Source organism: Hylaeus anthracinus, unplaced genomic scaffold (genome assembly GCF_026225885.1).
Source record: "Hylaeus anthracinus isolate JK02 unplaced genomic scaffold, UHH_iyHylAnth1.0_haploid 0, whole genome shotgun sequence".
NCBI lineage: Eukaryota > Metazoa > Arthropoda > Insecta > Hymenoptera > Colletidae > Hylaeus > Hylaeus anthracinus.
Window position 1 is genome coordinate 3,451,159 of NW_026533254.1, and position 16,327 is coordinate 3,467,485.

The window sequence follows — 16,327 nt, forward strand, 5'->3', positions numbered from 1 at the left end:
CAGACATTGTGCCTTAGACACGAAAACACGGGAAAGCGGGTGGAGAACTCCGTCCGGCACAAGGGAGATGCTCCCGGCGTACGGGCAGTGGGCGCAAGGACAAAGACGCGTCCGTGGAAAGTGAGAAACCAAAGGACAAAAAGCCTCAGCCCACCGTCGACCTACATGGTAGCTCTGCACCACTGTGCACCAGCCACCGAGACCAGCCAGACACGCTGATGCATTACACGGGCCGAGATAAAAGTTTGCCGCTCATTGCCACGAAATATGGTAGCAGCCACGCGCGCTTGCCTACCAACAGACGGAGCTGAATAGTTGTCGTACGAACGACCTACAGGGTGTTCCTGAAGACTGGTTCGCTCTGTCCATTCGTATAAATATTTTCGAGTAGGTTACAAAGGTAGGAGCTACCTTTGCTAGACGTTTAAGTGATGTAGCTATGTTTAATAGTAGCTACGAGGTGATAGTAGCCAGTGGATTCCAACAAACCACTGATATCCCTAATGGAGATGTCAGAGAACGAAGAGAGTGTAAAGTAATGTGAAGCAATATCAAGAAAGAAATTAACATATTCGCGAACGGCAGATATTTTACGTTTGTACTACCAAAAATAAACAATTCTGACGCTGTACATCGCACATTTGTATCGTTAAGGCGAAAATAAAAATGATAAAATATGTTTTGAAATATCAACGTTGTAAATATGTAGTGTATCAAATAAAAAGGTTTTCATAATTTTGTCATAACCAAGAATAGAATTTGAAGTGACGTGAATTCACGTCAGCGGACGCGAATGTGTTAATGAACTATTGTAGAAGAGGACCATCTGAAACAGTGTAATGTAATGGTACAAAAGGTGTTATCGTCGAGTTATACGACTCTGCACCCTTATAAATAAATAAAAGTAAGCGGGTAAACTTTTCCTAGTTTGAGAGACAAATTATTAACTGAAGTAGGTTAAATGCAATAAGTTAAGTTGCTACATCATAAATAGACTGCGGATGTTTAAGCAAATTAATATGTTCACAGATACAGAAAAATACGTGAAACTTAAATGAAAGTATGTTTTATCTTCTGAACTGTGTAACATATATATTATCGTTGATATTTCATATATTTTTCCATTTGTACGCATTTTCATAGATTGACCGATATTTTCATTTGTCATAAATGCATAAACATCCGCAGTTTACTATTTATAAGGCTTTCGTGTAAAGCTCTACATAAATAAAAAGCAGAGAGCTGGATCTGATCCACGAGTTGCCCATGTATGTATGCTGTAAAGGAGTTTTCAAAAGGAGCGCTAAGAATTTATTTAAATTAAGCATGAAGTCATTAGATGTATGTATTTTTAATACTCCCATCGACGTTCATTTTCTTTTGAAGACTCTTTAATACACCTTGTGTCAACTCCCGTTAAGTTAGCCCCTAGACGATAAATAAATTGAAACCTATTGCAAAATAATGTACCAATTAGGTGCTAATTTAGTGCTGAAGCCTTGAATCAAGTCCTCGCATCGTTTTGCAGAGAAATTTCGTTACGCAAGGAAAACGCTAAGCTAGTACCCCTTCCCCCTTTTACGATGAATTTCTCTGCAAAACGGTACGAGGACTTAATTCGAGACTTCAACATAAATTAGCACCTAATTGGCACCGTATTTTACAAAAGGTTTAAATTTGTTTATCATTAGTAGAGGGGCTAACTTAACGAGGGACTCTTGTGTGAGCAGTTCTAAGGACTGATGGAAATAATTTGTGACAGGAATACAGTCTGAACACTGACGAGAAGAAGAACTTCACTGTATACATGGTTGCGCCATACGATTGTCCAAAAATCACTGTTCTACGTATCAATGCGCGAATGTTTGGATATGGATATTGAAATACCCGTATCCTGATTTCGACGTAGATTTCGCCTACTCGAATATCCGAATGAAGACCACCTAGTCCTGCTATAATCGTTTGTAATAAGGGCTATCGAAGAACGTAAGCGCAGCTCTTACACTATCGGTAAATATCTGTGTCGTTAGCCTTCCGTGGTGCAGGTGTTCGCGCATGTGTGTGTATGAACGCTTATGCAAAAATAAATGTGACAGAGAATTCGAAATGAACGGGCTCATGGAAACATTGGAAAAACGAGTGGGCAAAGGGAACTATCGAAGAGGGATTATTACGACGAAAAATAACTGTAGAAGGAAAAAAATACACGGGGACACGAAAGTACGGGAAAAGGCACAGAGAAAAGGAAACCGAATTCTGCAATAACAAATAGAGAAAGAATTGAGCAATATTTGTCCAGCGTGTCTGCGCGTCTGGAAATGGAAACAGAGGATGAGTGCGGGTATTAAAAACTAAGAGAAACAAGGTCGATGTTACGGTGGTGAAATAAAACGAGTATCGCGCAAGAGTACGGATAAACGAAAAGAGATAAACACGTGGAATGCGATAAATTCTAATTAGAACGGTGCCGAATTTGACAATCTCCGCCATGCGTAAATTATGCATTAATCCAATAGCTAATGGGCATTAATAGAGATTCGTTTAAAATTACAATATCTCCTCTACGTACTGGGTGTTACTTTTCACATTTACTGTAATAGTTATTATCGTTGTTTTAGATGGTAAAGGGGAGAGTTTGATAAAGAAAGTATTTGCTTCGAGTGTACAAATTTACTATTGGACTGGAATTATTTAGAATACATGTTTTGTTGAAATTCCAAGGATCATGGTTTCTCCACTAAATATATAGAGTATCATTTTTCACATAACACGATAAAAAAAACGAGTAATTAAAAAGAGAGGAAGTGCTTATTGCGATCTATAGTATATTGAAATTTAATAAAAGCACGTTATGTGTGTAGTTTATGCAATTTTCACGACAGTTTTGACGTAAAATTATTAAATAAAACTACACGAGTAAAAGAACCACAGATGACCGAGGAGATACTAAAACTATGACCTTGAAATATTTAAAAACATGACTTTATGGGAATGTATCGTTTGTAACAATTATCTCTATAAAACGGACACTTTTTCGGAAATTTGTTTCCATCACCTAGACGCGAAGGTAGTATGAAAAGTGATCATGTTAAAAAGAACACACTGTATGTGCACGCAGTGCGGTCTCTTATTCGTATGCGGATTGCGGGGCTACAGTTGGTTCGATAACGTGGTTTCAGTTGCGATGTTATCGCGGAGTACTATTTTTCGAGATTTAATTCACCCCCTATTGCATAATGTAGCCAATCGGGAACCTATAAAAACAATCCTTATAATGTTCACGGAGGAAATTTTGTAGAATTTCCGCACGATATTCTCGTATTGGGGAAATCCAACAGATCTGCAGATTCAAGTACTTATTATTTTATTCGGGCATTGAATATTTTATGCCTGTACAAATAACATAGAGACATAAATAAATCAATGTGTTACTTATAAATGAATCCACAAATAATCAAGAAATAACCTCTTCATCGAATGACGATATAAAATTTATGCAATAGGGGATTATTAAATACATATTTCATGTGGACAATTATTATTATTATTTAATGTGAAGATGTGCTTGTTCGATCGTTCAGAAAATTGAGTTTATTACAGAATGTTTCTATTCGGAATTGTCTTATATTTTTAATTTTATTGTATAGGTCCTCCTGGAATGTATTCATTACTATTTAATAAAAAAAAAATATATATGTAAATGTCGAATTGATTTTTCTATTAAATTTACCACGATCTTAATTATTATTGGTACTACTATTATTATTTCTAACGGAAGAAGAATAAAACGTGCTCGATAACGGTACGAGCACACAATACAATGACAGGATAAACCATTAGACGCAAAAATTAATTCCGTGCCTTTCTAAGGTAAAAATATAATTTGTCTATAAAGAGAAACCATGCATCTTTTAATCTTCTCTCAGTCACAAATTCCAAGAGAGCACATATTAGTTGGAAAACTGTATGTTAAAACAACCTATATGTTTCATTATTATTTAACGTAACAAAATAACAAGTAAATATTTTTATTTAAACTACAGCTATAAACGATTGAATAATAAAGGGACAGAATTAATTTCCACACCTAATATTTATTGTTTCTTTACTTATTTTTTTATTTTGTATTCTTAAAGATGCATGACGCATTGAATCTATAAATTTAGTAACTTGTTTATAAATCGTTCTCCGCGTTTCAGTTATAGCATGGTACGACACTCGTCAGGATCGGTAGCCACACGTGACGGTTTCAGGATTGCAGTCTGCGCCGCGGGATGTAACTGGGGATTTAATTAACGAGCTTGCCTATACATAACTGCGCCGCACCTAAGACACTCCGTGATTCGTAGAATTTCATCGCGTGCCTAAGAAATTCTATGAGCTTAGAAGCTTTTAGAAACGTTGCAGCGAAATTCGACTTCAAGTTAATCGGCGAAACATTTCTACTATGCGGAGTTATCAGCGAGCAGAGATCAAACGCAGTTATTTATTATTATTGTTAATGAATTTTCTAACGAAATAAATAATTGCTTTCAAGAGATTTAATTAAATTTAGGTTTGCACAACTTTTATTCCCACTAGAAAAAGTCGTTATCTTTCTCAGATAATTGATTTGTAGTTGCTGCGACACTAAGCTCTCGTATTAAAGGAAAATTTCAATATCTTTCTTCCTATTCTTTTATATGCTATTTCACGCTGAATATGCAAGTAAAGTATCGAAAAACGATGCCATAAACGACCAAGAAAAATAATGAATAATTCAAAATTCCATGAGTATTCGCAACGACAAGATTATTGCTTGCAGACTGGCGGTGTTACCGTTGATTGTTTTCTTTCCAATTAACCACCGATATTTACCGAGGTAAAGCGTTGCAAAATATTGTCGTTGAAAATTCATTGGTACATCCGCGTCCATGATATCCGAACCGATCGATGTACGCGAAAAAAATCATTCATTATTTACCAGTCTTTGATCGCGTGGATGTCGATTTAAAAAAAAAGAAGAATAGTCAAAAGTAGGAAGTAAAAATAAAATATCCGCCCAATTTAAATAAATGCACTAATAAATACGCTCTTTTTGGATTTAGCGGAAAACATTATCATAAATAAATAAAAAGTTCAGTACAATTCGATATTAAAAAATTCAGTATAATTCAATATCAGAAAATTTCTTTAAAATTAAATATTCTTAAATTCAATTGATATCGATACTAATGTTTGTATATATTATTAAATCTTGATTTAATTTGTTAATATTGCCTTCTGCTTTAAAGAAGTATTTTCAAAATATTTGTATCGGCTCACTTAAAACAGCATCTTACAATTTCAATTGGAAAGGTACAACAACAAAAATTATATGTGTATATGTTGAGAAATGTTTTGAACAAACAAAAATTTTGAAAAGGAACACTTTTGGTGTCGTTAAATAAATCTAAAAAAACATCGAAATTTCATAGAAAAAATAGATTAAAATAATGTTTAACCATACGGATATATTAATGTGTATGTATATAGATTGTCACGATATATGAAACTCTCCATACGCGAATTAGACTCGTTAAAAATTGATTAATCATGCTTCGCGCCCACACGGTCGACATCAAAGAGACACGGTTGCACACGTGCATTATCTCGCGAACAGGCCACTCTAGCCGCAAAGGATAATTACATTAGCTTTCACGAAAGTAAGAAAAATAATGAGGATAGCTGGTTGACAAGCTTCGTATTGTGGACACCGTGGCGCTCCAGACCATCGTTAACCTAACCCCACGACGACGCAACCCCTATTAAATTAAAGGATAATATGAATTAACGGTGTACAATTTTTCTCAATATACCGCATCCCTTATCCGAATACTTACTTCAAAGACAATTCTCTATAAAAATAAACATTTTTTTTTTTTCAATAAAAATACCTAATTATGGCAACCATCTTAGGACTAAACATGATAATAAAGATATATCACTTAATTGGAATTTTCTTTCTTTTTTTAAATTAACATCTTTCAGGGTTAACGATTTGGTTTAGTTCAATCTTTACATACGAGCTTTCTAAATGGAAGTTTAAAAATAGTGAATCCTGTAAGAGAGATCTTTTCTATTGCACTTGTATTTTAAATGGAACTATCTCTTCTGATTTGATTAAATGAATTGCTTGGTCATTTTGCGCATGGAAGGATAAGGTAAGATCATCGGCTACCGTCTTAACAAACGACGAACACACGAGTTAATGGCGCTACAGAGCAATGGCGTCTCCCTGAAGCGCCAGTAATTCATATGCTTGCCATGCGCCGAACCAATTGCTGTTCACTTTTCCTTTAAAACATATTTTATATTATCTGTTCACATAACGCTACTCGAACGCCTATGATCTCAGAAATGATTGAAGATTGACAATTTCCTACTAATAAAATGTTATTGAAATATTACAAATTAAAAAAATAATGAAAAATAATGTAACAATATTTGCCTGACAAGATGGATCTTGATGTTTTAAAAGAAGACTGATGTTTCGAACCTTACTATAACCATCCAGGTTACGCGCAAGTAACGATTTTCTCTGTTAGTTGCCCGCAAGATAATTCAAGATGAAGTCAGATACCATGCCTCACCATAATGCGTGTTGCGGCAATTTTATGCGAACTTGTGCGGCATTTTACACTTTTCCCCCTAAAGTTCCCGCCGGCGGGCTCGCAGCTCGCCGCACAATGCGAACGAAAATTAACGACCGCACTTTAACACAACGGATTCTTCGCTCGGAGCGAAAACAAATTCACACGCGCGAATTTAATAACGCGGTTAAGCGACAACGAGGAAAACAAAACGTCGCGTTCCTTTCAGCCTCGAAACACCTGGCTACCGTCGCGATATTAAGGCATCTTTCCCACTTCAGAGGTTTGACAAAATCAAATTTTTTAATATTTTTTTTGGAAAGTATTGGGTGTCCCGAATGGATTTGAGAAATTATATTGAAAAATTCGAGAAATTGATAGTTATATTCAAATAATATTGTGGTATCATTATAGGTACTTATAATGAAACAAATTTCAACTTATGGGGGTATTACATTAACGAGTCACTTAATTTTTCCTCCGATGAAGGGGCAATTTTAAGGAGTTATGTCTTTTAAGGAATAACATGCCATAAAACTTTAAATGGCTTTTTCTCTATTCCTTTTGATACTACCTATTTTCAGCATCAATTCTATTTTTCTTTTATGACTCGGTAACATAGAACACCCGATTGATAAGGCAGGTAGCTTTGCTGGTAATGTAGAAGTAAACTCTGTCGGTAAATCCTCCAATCGCTCAGGATTCTACATTACCGAGTCTTATCGACAGAGTGCATCAAATTATCGATAGAACATTGTATCTTGACAAATTTCTTATCTATTAATTAATATATTAATAAAATAATTTTACAGAAAAGAAACGAAGCACAAAACTTCATTGTAATCAAGATATAGGTATCCCTGAAAGCAGTCCTCTATAATAAATAGAGCAAATGGAAAGACTGTTTCCATTACTTTCTTTTAATTCTCTTAATTAAAACACAACATAAAGGTGAAGTTATGGTGCTCAAAGTACTGGGCAATGTATAGAGATTCCCGTTGTCAAAGGCATTTTTAATAAAACGCGGACCTTGAATCCGCCATGTCATCGCTTTATTTCTATTCCCGTGACACACCTTTTGGTGGTGTATTTTAATTAAAAAATATATTAATTCGAGGTTACGGAGCGGAGATCAAAGATCGTGGATCACCAATTATACGCAGGTGTAACACGATGCACACGTTACATGAAATAACTGTTCCTACTGACCTCCACAAGTGTGATGAGGATGATGAAGAGAGGTGGCGGGCAACACGTGTAATGATCGGCATAATACTTCCGGTCCCTTTCTTCCGTTAGGAATTCGTCGCCGATCATGCGGACCATCCTGTAACCAAGATAAACTTTTATTAGATTCCGATGTCCCATTATATTTAGACAGGAATATAGACTAGAATATAAATAATTCTGCGTATTGCTTTTCCTGGCTCTCCAGAAATGGGCCAGCTTAACACGTAAATGATCAATAATGTAAAATTCAAAATCTCGGCGTTAGTGATTCTCTTATAACTTCTATTATTTTTGTTCAATTCGGATGAGATTCTGTTTAGTTGTTCTTTGTATTCTGACGAAAAGTATAGGCTATTTAATTGGTGGAAAATTATTTATAATTATTATAAAACTAATATTAAACCTATTACCTATGAACTCTCTTGACAGTATAACACCCAAATTTGTAGCGACATAGTTCTCATTTCTATTCACATTCAAAATTTATGTGTTTGTGATTTCTCTATAACTTGTACTATGTGTATCTGATCCAGATGAGATTTTATTTGCATCCTAACATAAAGTATAGGCTACTTAACTTGCCGTGATAGTAGCTATAATAATTACTAAGTAATACTAAAGCCACTGCAGCTCAAGAAAGACACCGTTCTAAGCTGAATTCTAACAGAATTTCTACAAAGAATGTAGCCTATCGGGGAAATCTCTGGTCACAGTTTATGAGTTTTCACATCTAAAAACTTTAATAAAATTGATTGCATCGATCATACCACTCGATTATATTGGAAATTCCACAAATTTAATCAACGGTTCAGAAGCATTTTTCCGCCAGGCGGTTACAATGTTCTGAAATTAATCCATCGGTGGCCCAAGGATATCCTCTGAACTAGTCGTCGACCAGCAATGATTTTCTTGCGAAGGGATCGCCGCGCGCACTCGTTAATCGTTGCCAGAGGTAGTGAAATAACGAGGAATTAACTTCACCGCGAGGAAAAGGAAAAGCACTTTCGCGCTATTACGAAAGACTTCTGCCGTCTATACTTCCTCATTATCTCGAACTGTCGATATCTGGAGGCGCTTCTATATTCAGAAGTAATCAATCTCCCTTGTCCTTCAAGTTCATGGCGGCGCAAAAATAGCGCTTCGGCATTTCTTGCAAAAAATTCACGCAGGATATAGGGAAGCTGGTTCAACTTCAAAGCGGCGCTGCTCGTGCATTTATGTAATTAACCATTAGTGCAAGCTGAAGACCAATAGTTTTCATTGTATCATTTCAATCCATTATTAATGGATTACCAAGAATTTACCGATTAAAATAAAACCAAACGCAATTCTTTTCGGATTATCTTTAATGATACGTTCTTCGAGTAAATTCTGAAAAATTATTCACTACGTATTAGCAATATTCCGAATGAAGTCGTGTTTGGACTTATTTTTATCGGCAAAATCTACGTATTCTCAGTATTCTCAGTCTCAGTATCTCAGTATTCCGAATGAAGTCGTGTTTGGACTTATTTTTATCGGAAAAATCTCACCAACGTCCCGAGAATACTATTGTCAGGATACAAAAAGAAATATAAGTTTTTTTGTTTACATTGCAGTGCAGCACCACGTCGCGTTATATGAGTTTAAGGGATCATCAGAAATTTATAAAATTTGTCATGACGTTTATGCATGAAATATCGATACCGTTACATATTTAAAACAAAATTTAATTAATAAGTAAACAAATTAATTAATTTTTCTTCAGTTTTACACTTTTCCTTTGCGCATTCCGACTATTAAAGACGATTTTAACAATCTACAACAATTTTTCCAGCTTTCCTCGTTAAAAAAAAGATCACCCACCCACTGTCAATAATAAACAACGCTAGTAGATTATGCTACATAAAGAGTACAGAAGCAGCTAAACCGCAGTTTCTTGGCTGGCATGGGGATTCCAGTGTCCGTGAAATGGAAAACTAAGCCGTGTTCGGGGGGGGGGGGGGGGATCAGTGAAAATGGAGACGGACAGAAACGCGAGATATCGTGCGCGGTCTGAAAAAAAGGGTGATCTCGAATGCATAGTGGCTCGGTGCGCGGCTGGCAGGTCCGTAGGCGCACACCTAATTGCCAGTGCGCCTCGAGACACCGTAGATCGCACCAGCGATTTCCAATTAGCGATGTGACTGATATACCTGGGTTCAAGGAAACGAGAAAGGGGTCGTCTACTCTCCTTCTCTCGCTTCCTCTGCTCGCAAGCACAGGTGGCGTGGCGCTCGACGTCTGCCACGCTCCTCTGGAACAAGATAGGATGAGAAACGCTCGCTCCGAGGTTACTGATTAATTGCATTGACCACCAATATTGAACCTTCATTATTATTCGTCACAATGACTAAAGGGCCGTGCTGATTGATCGAACGCCCTCAAAACGTTGCCCTCAAGAGGGAGAAACAGGATTTTTTTTTGACGGTTTTTCGGAACAAAACCACTGCGGTTAGGTGAAGAATGGAACCGTGAAAAATATTGTTAAATATTGCAGACAATAGCTATATAATTAGAACCAAGATGGAAAATTAATGTTTGTCTAATCAAGAAAAAAATAATTTAAATGGATTTAATAGGACTAGAAATAATGAAAGAGATTTAATTTATTGTTCACCCGGTACAAATCATATCATGTTTTGCGAAACAAAATTCTTATCCAGATATTACTATCAAAAAATAAATAAAATCTACATAATTATTTATCCGTTACTCATTACATAAAAATTAAAATTACAAAACAGCATTTAATAAATTACGTCTTTTATTGAAATCATTTTTTCGAAAAATCACTTTTTTCAAACTACTCTTCTTCTTTTCATTAGGCATTTTTTCTCGTAGATAGTAGAAATTGCTCTTATGTGTTATTTAACGAAATATGCTTCATTTTGACCGAGAAAGTACAAAATAATATTTACAGATAATTTTTGGTTTTGAACAAAATTAACTGGTATCCCCTTTGCGAATTTTTAAAAATATCTTTCTTTCATTTAAAAAAAATTTAATTTACACTTTGGAGAAAAAATTTCTGAATGTTTTTTGTAGGGTTCTATAAGATTTAAGACGAAAAAAAGTTTCAGGCCAAAATGTTTATTATTAAGAGAGGTACGAATTTTTCAAACTTCGACATCTTTTTACATATTTTTCCGACAAAAAGAACTAAAAAACAGACTCTTTCGATAGTTTTATATTTTTTTTAATTACTCTCCTAATCACACGCGGTTTCCCGTTTCAGAAATTGAAATCCGTTTACTCAACCAAGAGTTACTATTTTCTCAAATTTCAATCGAGAATTCTGGGCGTAATTGTGTAGCAATCCTGACCACAGTACAGAATACGTATCGATATTGCACAGTAACTCGAATTTGGTAACAGATGGAAGAAAATTCTTTAAACGATAGCTGTACAGTATGAAAACGTCCACAAAACTGCGAACACAATTTTTATGCAACGGTTAGTAAAAACATATATAGTTGGTGAAATACTGTTTAAAATAAATTTTGTTTAAATTTCTTCCTATGCTGTTATAGACTGTTAAACCCCAGTTTTCTAAACCCTATTTTCTATTTGAAATTGTTTCAATATCTCTTATGGTTTCCGAAATATTAGCAAAAATAACTAGAATTATTTAGAAGGTGTGTATTCCATAATTAAATCCATTTTTGGAGCAAAATGGAAAATGGTACTGTGATTAGGTTTCCACGAACTTTACGAGTTAATTACCAATTTACTTTCTATACAAATTTAAACTTCCTTTGTAAGTATTGGAATAAAATTTCGGACATCTTTGATTTTAAATAGTAAAATACATATATTGCAAATGTCTATAGAAGGTTTGCCTGCAGTTGTGATTAGTGGCTTTCTCGCGAAAATGTTCACGAGGGAAGACACTTGACCAAGCTCGTCGGGGAAACCTCCAATAATCCTCTACGTGGACGGACGGCATGTATCCGAGTGGCGATTCTCTCTTCTTTCTAAGCCAGTACAATAGGACACGTATCGAACCAATGCATTGTTCTTTCGAACGTGACCAATAGCAGATCGTGCAATAAACTGTGCCATTTTCGTCAGGTTTTAAATTGTGTTGTTCCATTCCTGCCCCTCGCAACTATGTATTTGCCAATAAAAGGATGAAAATCACGCGACAATGCTTGTCACTCAATAATCTACGCGATAGAAGTTGCTATACAATACAGATTCGCATTTTCCAACGGTACAATTTTATTTAAATCTATACGCACAAAACTTCGGTATTGAATATACTTAATTTCATAAAAGACGTTTCAACCAATGGGGAGGAAGATATAATAACTAAAATGTAACCCATTAGTGTTTAAAAATGTCAGTCTTTGATAACGAATAAAGTCTATTTACAAGAAATCAAAAAGCAAATCAAAAATAATGTTTTCCTTACGTATATGTCAGAATTGATTGTGCTATTTGAAAATTGACCTTCCTCGAATATCGAGGCTCAGGGTTGCGTTCCCCACCCCCAGTTCGTGGCAATATCACGTAACAATGCACAGGGATAATGAAGAAATGTATTTATTGCGAATATCCTGGCAACGTTGCCGATGTGAACACGTTTCACGATTTCTTCGACTGCATCTAGGGAATAATACTTCCATAAGAATCGTCCCTCTCATCCTCTGTACCGCGTCTTCGTAGCAGGAAGAGGGATAAGTAGTCCTTAAATCCAATTTCACTCGTCCACGATCAAAGACGCCAGGAAATCGAATCTTGCGATGATCGTCTAGGTCGCGTGCAGATTTGGAACCGATTGACTGAATGGAATATGTAAGCCACCAATACCGGTAAAAGAATTTTGTACATACAGGGTGTCTCAGCTTTCTTCGTTATCAGAAATATTTTATTTTCAGGAAGAAATCCACGTGTGACCTCTGTTGTTCTTGAAAAACTGAACTGGTGGAGGAATTTATCGTAAGGGATTGTATAGGATAATATATACTAATATGCAACAGGTACTGTGTAAATAAAATCCAGGTGAACTTCGTATGCACCCTATGACCTTATTGAGAATGAAAATGGAACCATATAAGAATAAAGGATTTTTGTTAATCTCTTGAAGGATAGTGACAGATAGATTACTCACTTAATATTCTGAAAGCAATATCTAAAGTAATTTTAACTAATATTAGATACAAACGTATGCCAAACGAGAGAAAACAATCCAAACAAGTTATCTGTATTTATTATTCCGAAACTACATATTTACAAAGTTGTGATATCGCTTTTGGAATATAAAGCGAAAAATCTATCTGTCGAGAAACTGTTGGACGCCACTGAATGTGTACGTTTACTTTTATGTCAAATATACCGTTATTTACAATCACAATACTTTTTGTTAGAATAAAAAAAATATACAATACTAAAGTGACATAGCAGATTTGTATGTCAAAGTCGATCTACAGATATAAATTGTTTTGATTTGCGGATATTCAATTAAAACATAAAAAAATTCATTTCAAATTCGTCGCTCAAGAGGTGAAACACTGAAAATACAGGAAATTATTCGTTTGATGAAGTTAGGTGAAACACCCGGTGTACATACATAGATACGAGAGAAATGCATATGTATATTCGATCAATGACGGCATCGTTCCTTCGGTTCGTTAAACGAGTCGATCGCAGAGCATTTCGTTCCATGGAAAGGCTTTTTGGGAGAATGCTGCTGCGATCAGAAACACGGAAGTAAATAAAGTAAGTATAGACTAAGGGGTTCCATGCAATTCGGCGAAACTCATGACAGAGCAACGACAGAATTTCTGTTTAATTTTTTCATTAAAATATGCATCCAATACTGTCTTATATAATGTTACAATTTTTACCTTGCATAAATGTCACATAGCGACTACATTCAAAGATTGAGAATTATCTCGTATCTAACCAGTCATCCAAGCAAGAAGAGTAACATTTTTTCATTATTTATATTCCATTTGCTACAAATCTATGAATTCTACAAATTTTGTATGAATGTACAAATCGTTTAAAAATTTATAATTGACTTGTAAATTTATAAATAGATCGTTAATGTACAATTTTGTTCATAAATTGATAGCATTCATAAATGCGTTATCAATTTATAAATTTGGTATAACTCCATAGAATCGTTTATAAATTTATAAGTTCGTTATAATATGTTTAAATACTTGTGTTAACTTCTTAATCGACTTGTTCCTAATACACACGTACTAAATCAGGCGTTGACAGACGTCATCACAGATGGCGCCAGAAGCTGTTACTGTGCCCCAAACCAGAGACAGCACCAAGTAGCACCCCCTATTTTATCTCGTAATACCACGTAAGGCTTTCATTTTTAGAAGAATAGTACAGTATTGTCTCGAAATAAGCAACTCGCCGGTCCCAACCGAGTTGCTTATTTCGAAACAGGTATGCTGTTCGACTTGACTTTGTTCTCAAGCGTGACGAGGGATAACCCGTAGACAAAACAGGGGGTTCGGTATAGCGGTAAACTATAAAGTGATCGCTCGAGCACAGGTGTTGTACTTTGGAGAATGATAGAAGATAACATGCTTTCTCATTTTAGCACTAGTAAAATTGAATGAATAGAACGTATATGTACAACTAACAGTAATATGTCGGAGAATACACACGCCAGAGATAGAGAAAACATTACACATATTCTGTGCTCTTTCCACTAATCTGTTCAGTCGGCGGTGAAAGATTTACAGTTTTTCGTTTTCACGGGACTTTCACTTCTTGTCGAATCTCTCACTCGGCAGGCGACTTCAAATAAAAAAGTGGGGATTGCAAGTTGCTTATTTCGAGACAGAAAGTAATTGCTTATTTCGAGACAATACTGTACTACTAATTTAATATATTCATCAACAATTATTCCAGACGTATTCAAAATATATACGTAATCAAATATTCGATTCAATTCTTTATTTGATCTTTTCACGTTCTCCTTTTTTTTTTATCGTTGGCTGAAATTCATGAATTCCGTCTGAAAATATTCTTAATGGTGGGTATGTATATATTTCATCTAGAGGGAAGGGAACCGTAAAGGGGAAGATGGCAATCGAGAAGGCGAATGAAAGTTGTAAGGGAGGGGGGGGGGGGGGGGGAGAGGGGCAGAAAGACGTTTGATCGCAAGAGGGTTGAGGGTGGCAGGGTGCACCGCATGCCCGAGAAAGCATGAAATTGCGCTCAGGTCGCGGCATATTAGATTATTAGGACTCCGCACGCGCATATCCGGACGACGTCCCGCTGTATTCCCCTTGAGAGGCCAAGGGATATTTCGCGATAAATCAAACGTAGCCAGACCACGGCTACGTCCACCGGGGAAACAAGATTTTCGCCGAAACGACCGTAAAGTCATTAAATACCCCATATTTCGTGAGCCTGTTACATGTACCGACGGTAAAGCAGTGTTGCATTTCTGGCTTCACTTCTTCAGAATTTCTGCGTCGCTGTAGCCACTTGAGTCAACTTAACGCAATAGCAATGTTTCGATAAGTGTCGCGGTACCTGATTTGATAACTGTCACGAATTATTTTCACTGTTTCTTACTATTTAAGTATGTATCGTGAATTTGAAAAGAGAGAAGCAAGCCTGTCGACATTAAGATGCATGACCTAAAAAATGTTAATTTTGATTAGAAAACGTATCTCTGTTACTATCTTGAATTTCACTTTAATGCAACGAATACTATTTAAGAGGCGCGTGGTTTTTTCCATCACTTTGTGGATTACTTGCTTTCAATTACTTTGGTGCTTAGTACACCATATTTCTACTGTATCTATTTTGACGGTAAAAGAGAAGAGCATTTCTGATTGGTTTTTGGAATTCAGCGTGCTAGTGCAACTTTCCATCGTTACCAGAGGATGTCTTAGTTCGAGTACAATATCGAACAGGTGATTACCTACTGGCCCAACGAGTTTATCAGAAGAAAGTCGTGGGAAACCGTATGAGGAAAAAAAATACAGGAGTTTAGGTGGCAGCAAATAGACGCGAACGTTGTTGGGGGCAAATGGGAAACAGGGACCGAGCGATTGGACACAGTAGCTTTTTTACGAGCGACTCTTGGACAGCTAGCCACGTTTACGAGCTTATGGCACGACGTGCACCAACGCTCTTGCTTTAACAGCTAAGACAGCCGCGCCGTAGTCCGAGCACGTGTCCTTCGCTGCCAGAAGTCAATTTCCTTCTTTGAGAAAATCCTTTCTTCGTCGGTTTATCTCTGTTCCGCGGCGTTTCCAAGAGTGTCTTCGTTCTCCTTCGTTTGCCGCCACTCGATTCCCAGCGCTCCATCACGTATTACTTTTCCCTTAATGTCATCCTCGCGGAAACCGCCTCCACCGAGGTCGTAACTTCCGGATGCGCCTTGATGTTTCATCCGAGTTTAGAGAAGATATTACTATCGGCCAGGGAGGCGAATTCTTGAGTGGATCGAAATCAGGTTTTCCTTTTACTGATTCCAT

General features: G+C 36.3%; 1 protein-coding gene across 2 annotated transcripts in view; it reads right to left on the reverse strand.

The window, feature by feature from the left end:
• LOC128896225 (protein rhomboid) overlaps positions 1-16,327 on the reverse strand; it is a 427,225-nt gene that overhangs the window by 72,636 nt on the left and 338,262 nt on the right. For both annotated transcript variants that reach the window (XM_054159441.1, XM_054159442.1), the window contains one exon: positions 7,821-7,938. In XM_054159441.1, coding sequence (XP_054015416.1) covers positions 7,821-7,938 — 118 coding nt within the window. The remainder of the gene's footprint in view (positions 1-7,820; positions 7,939-16,327) is intronic.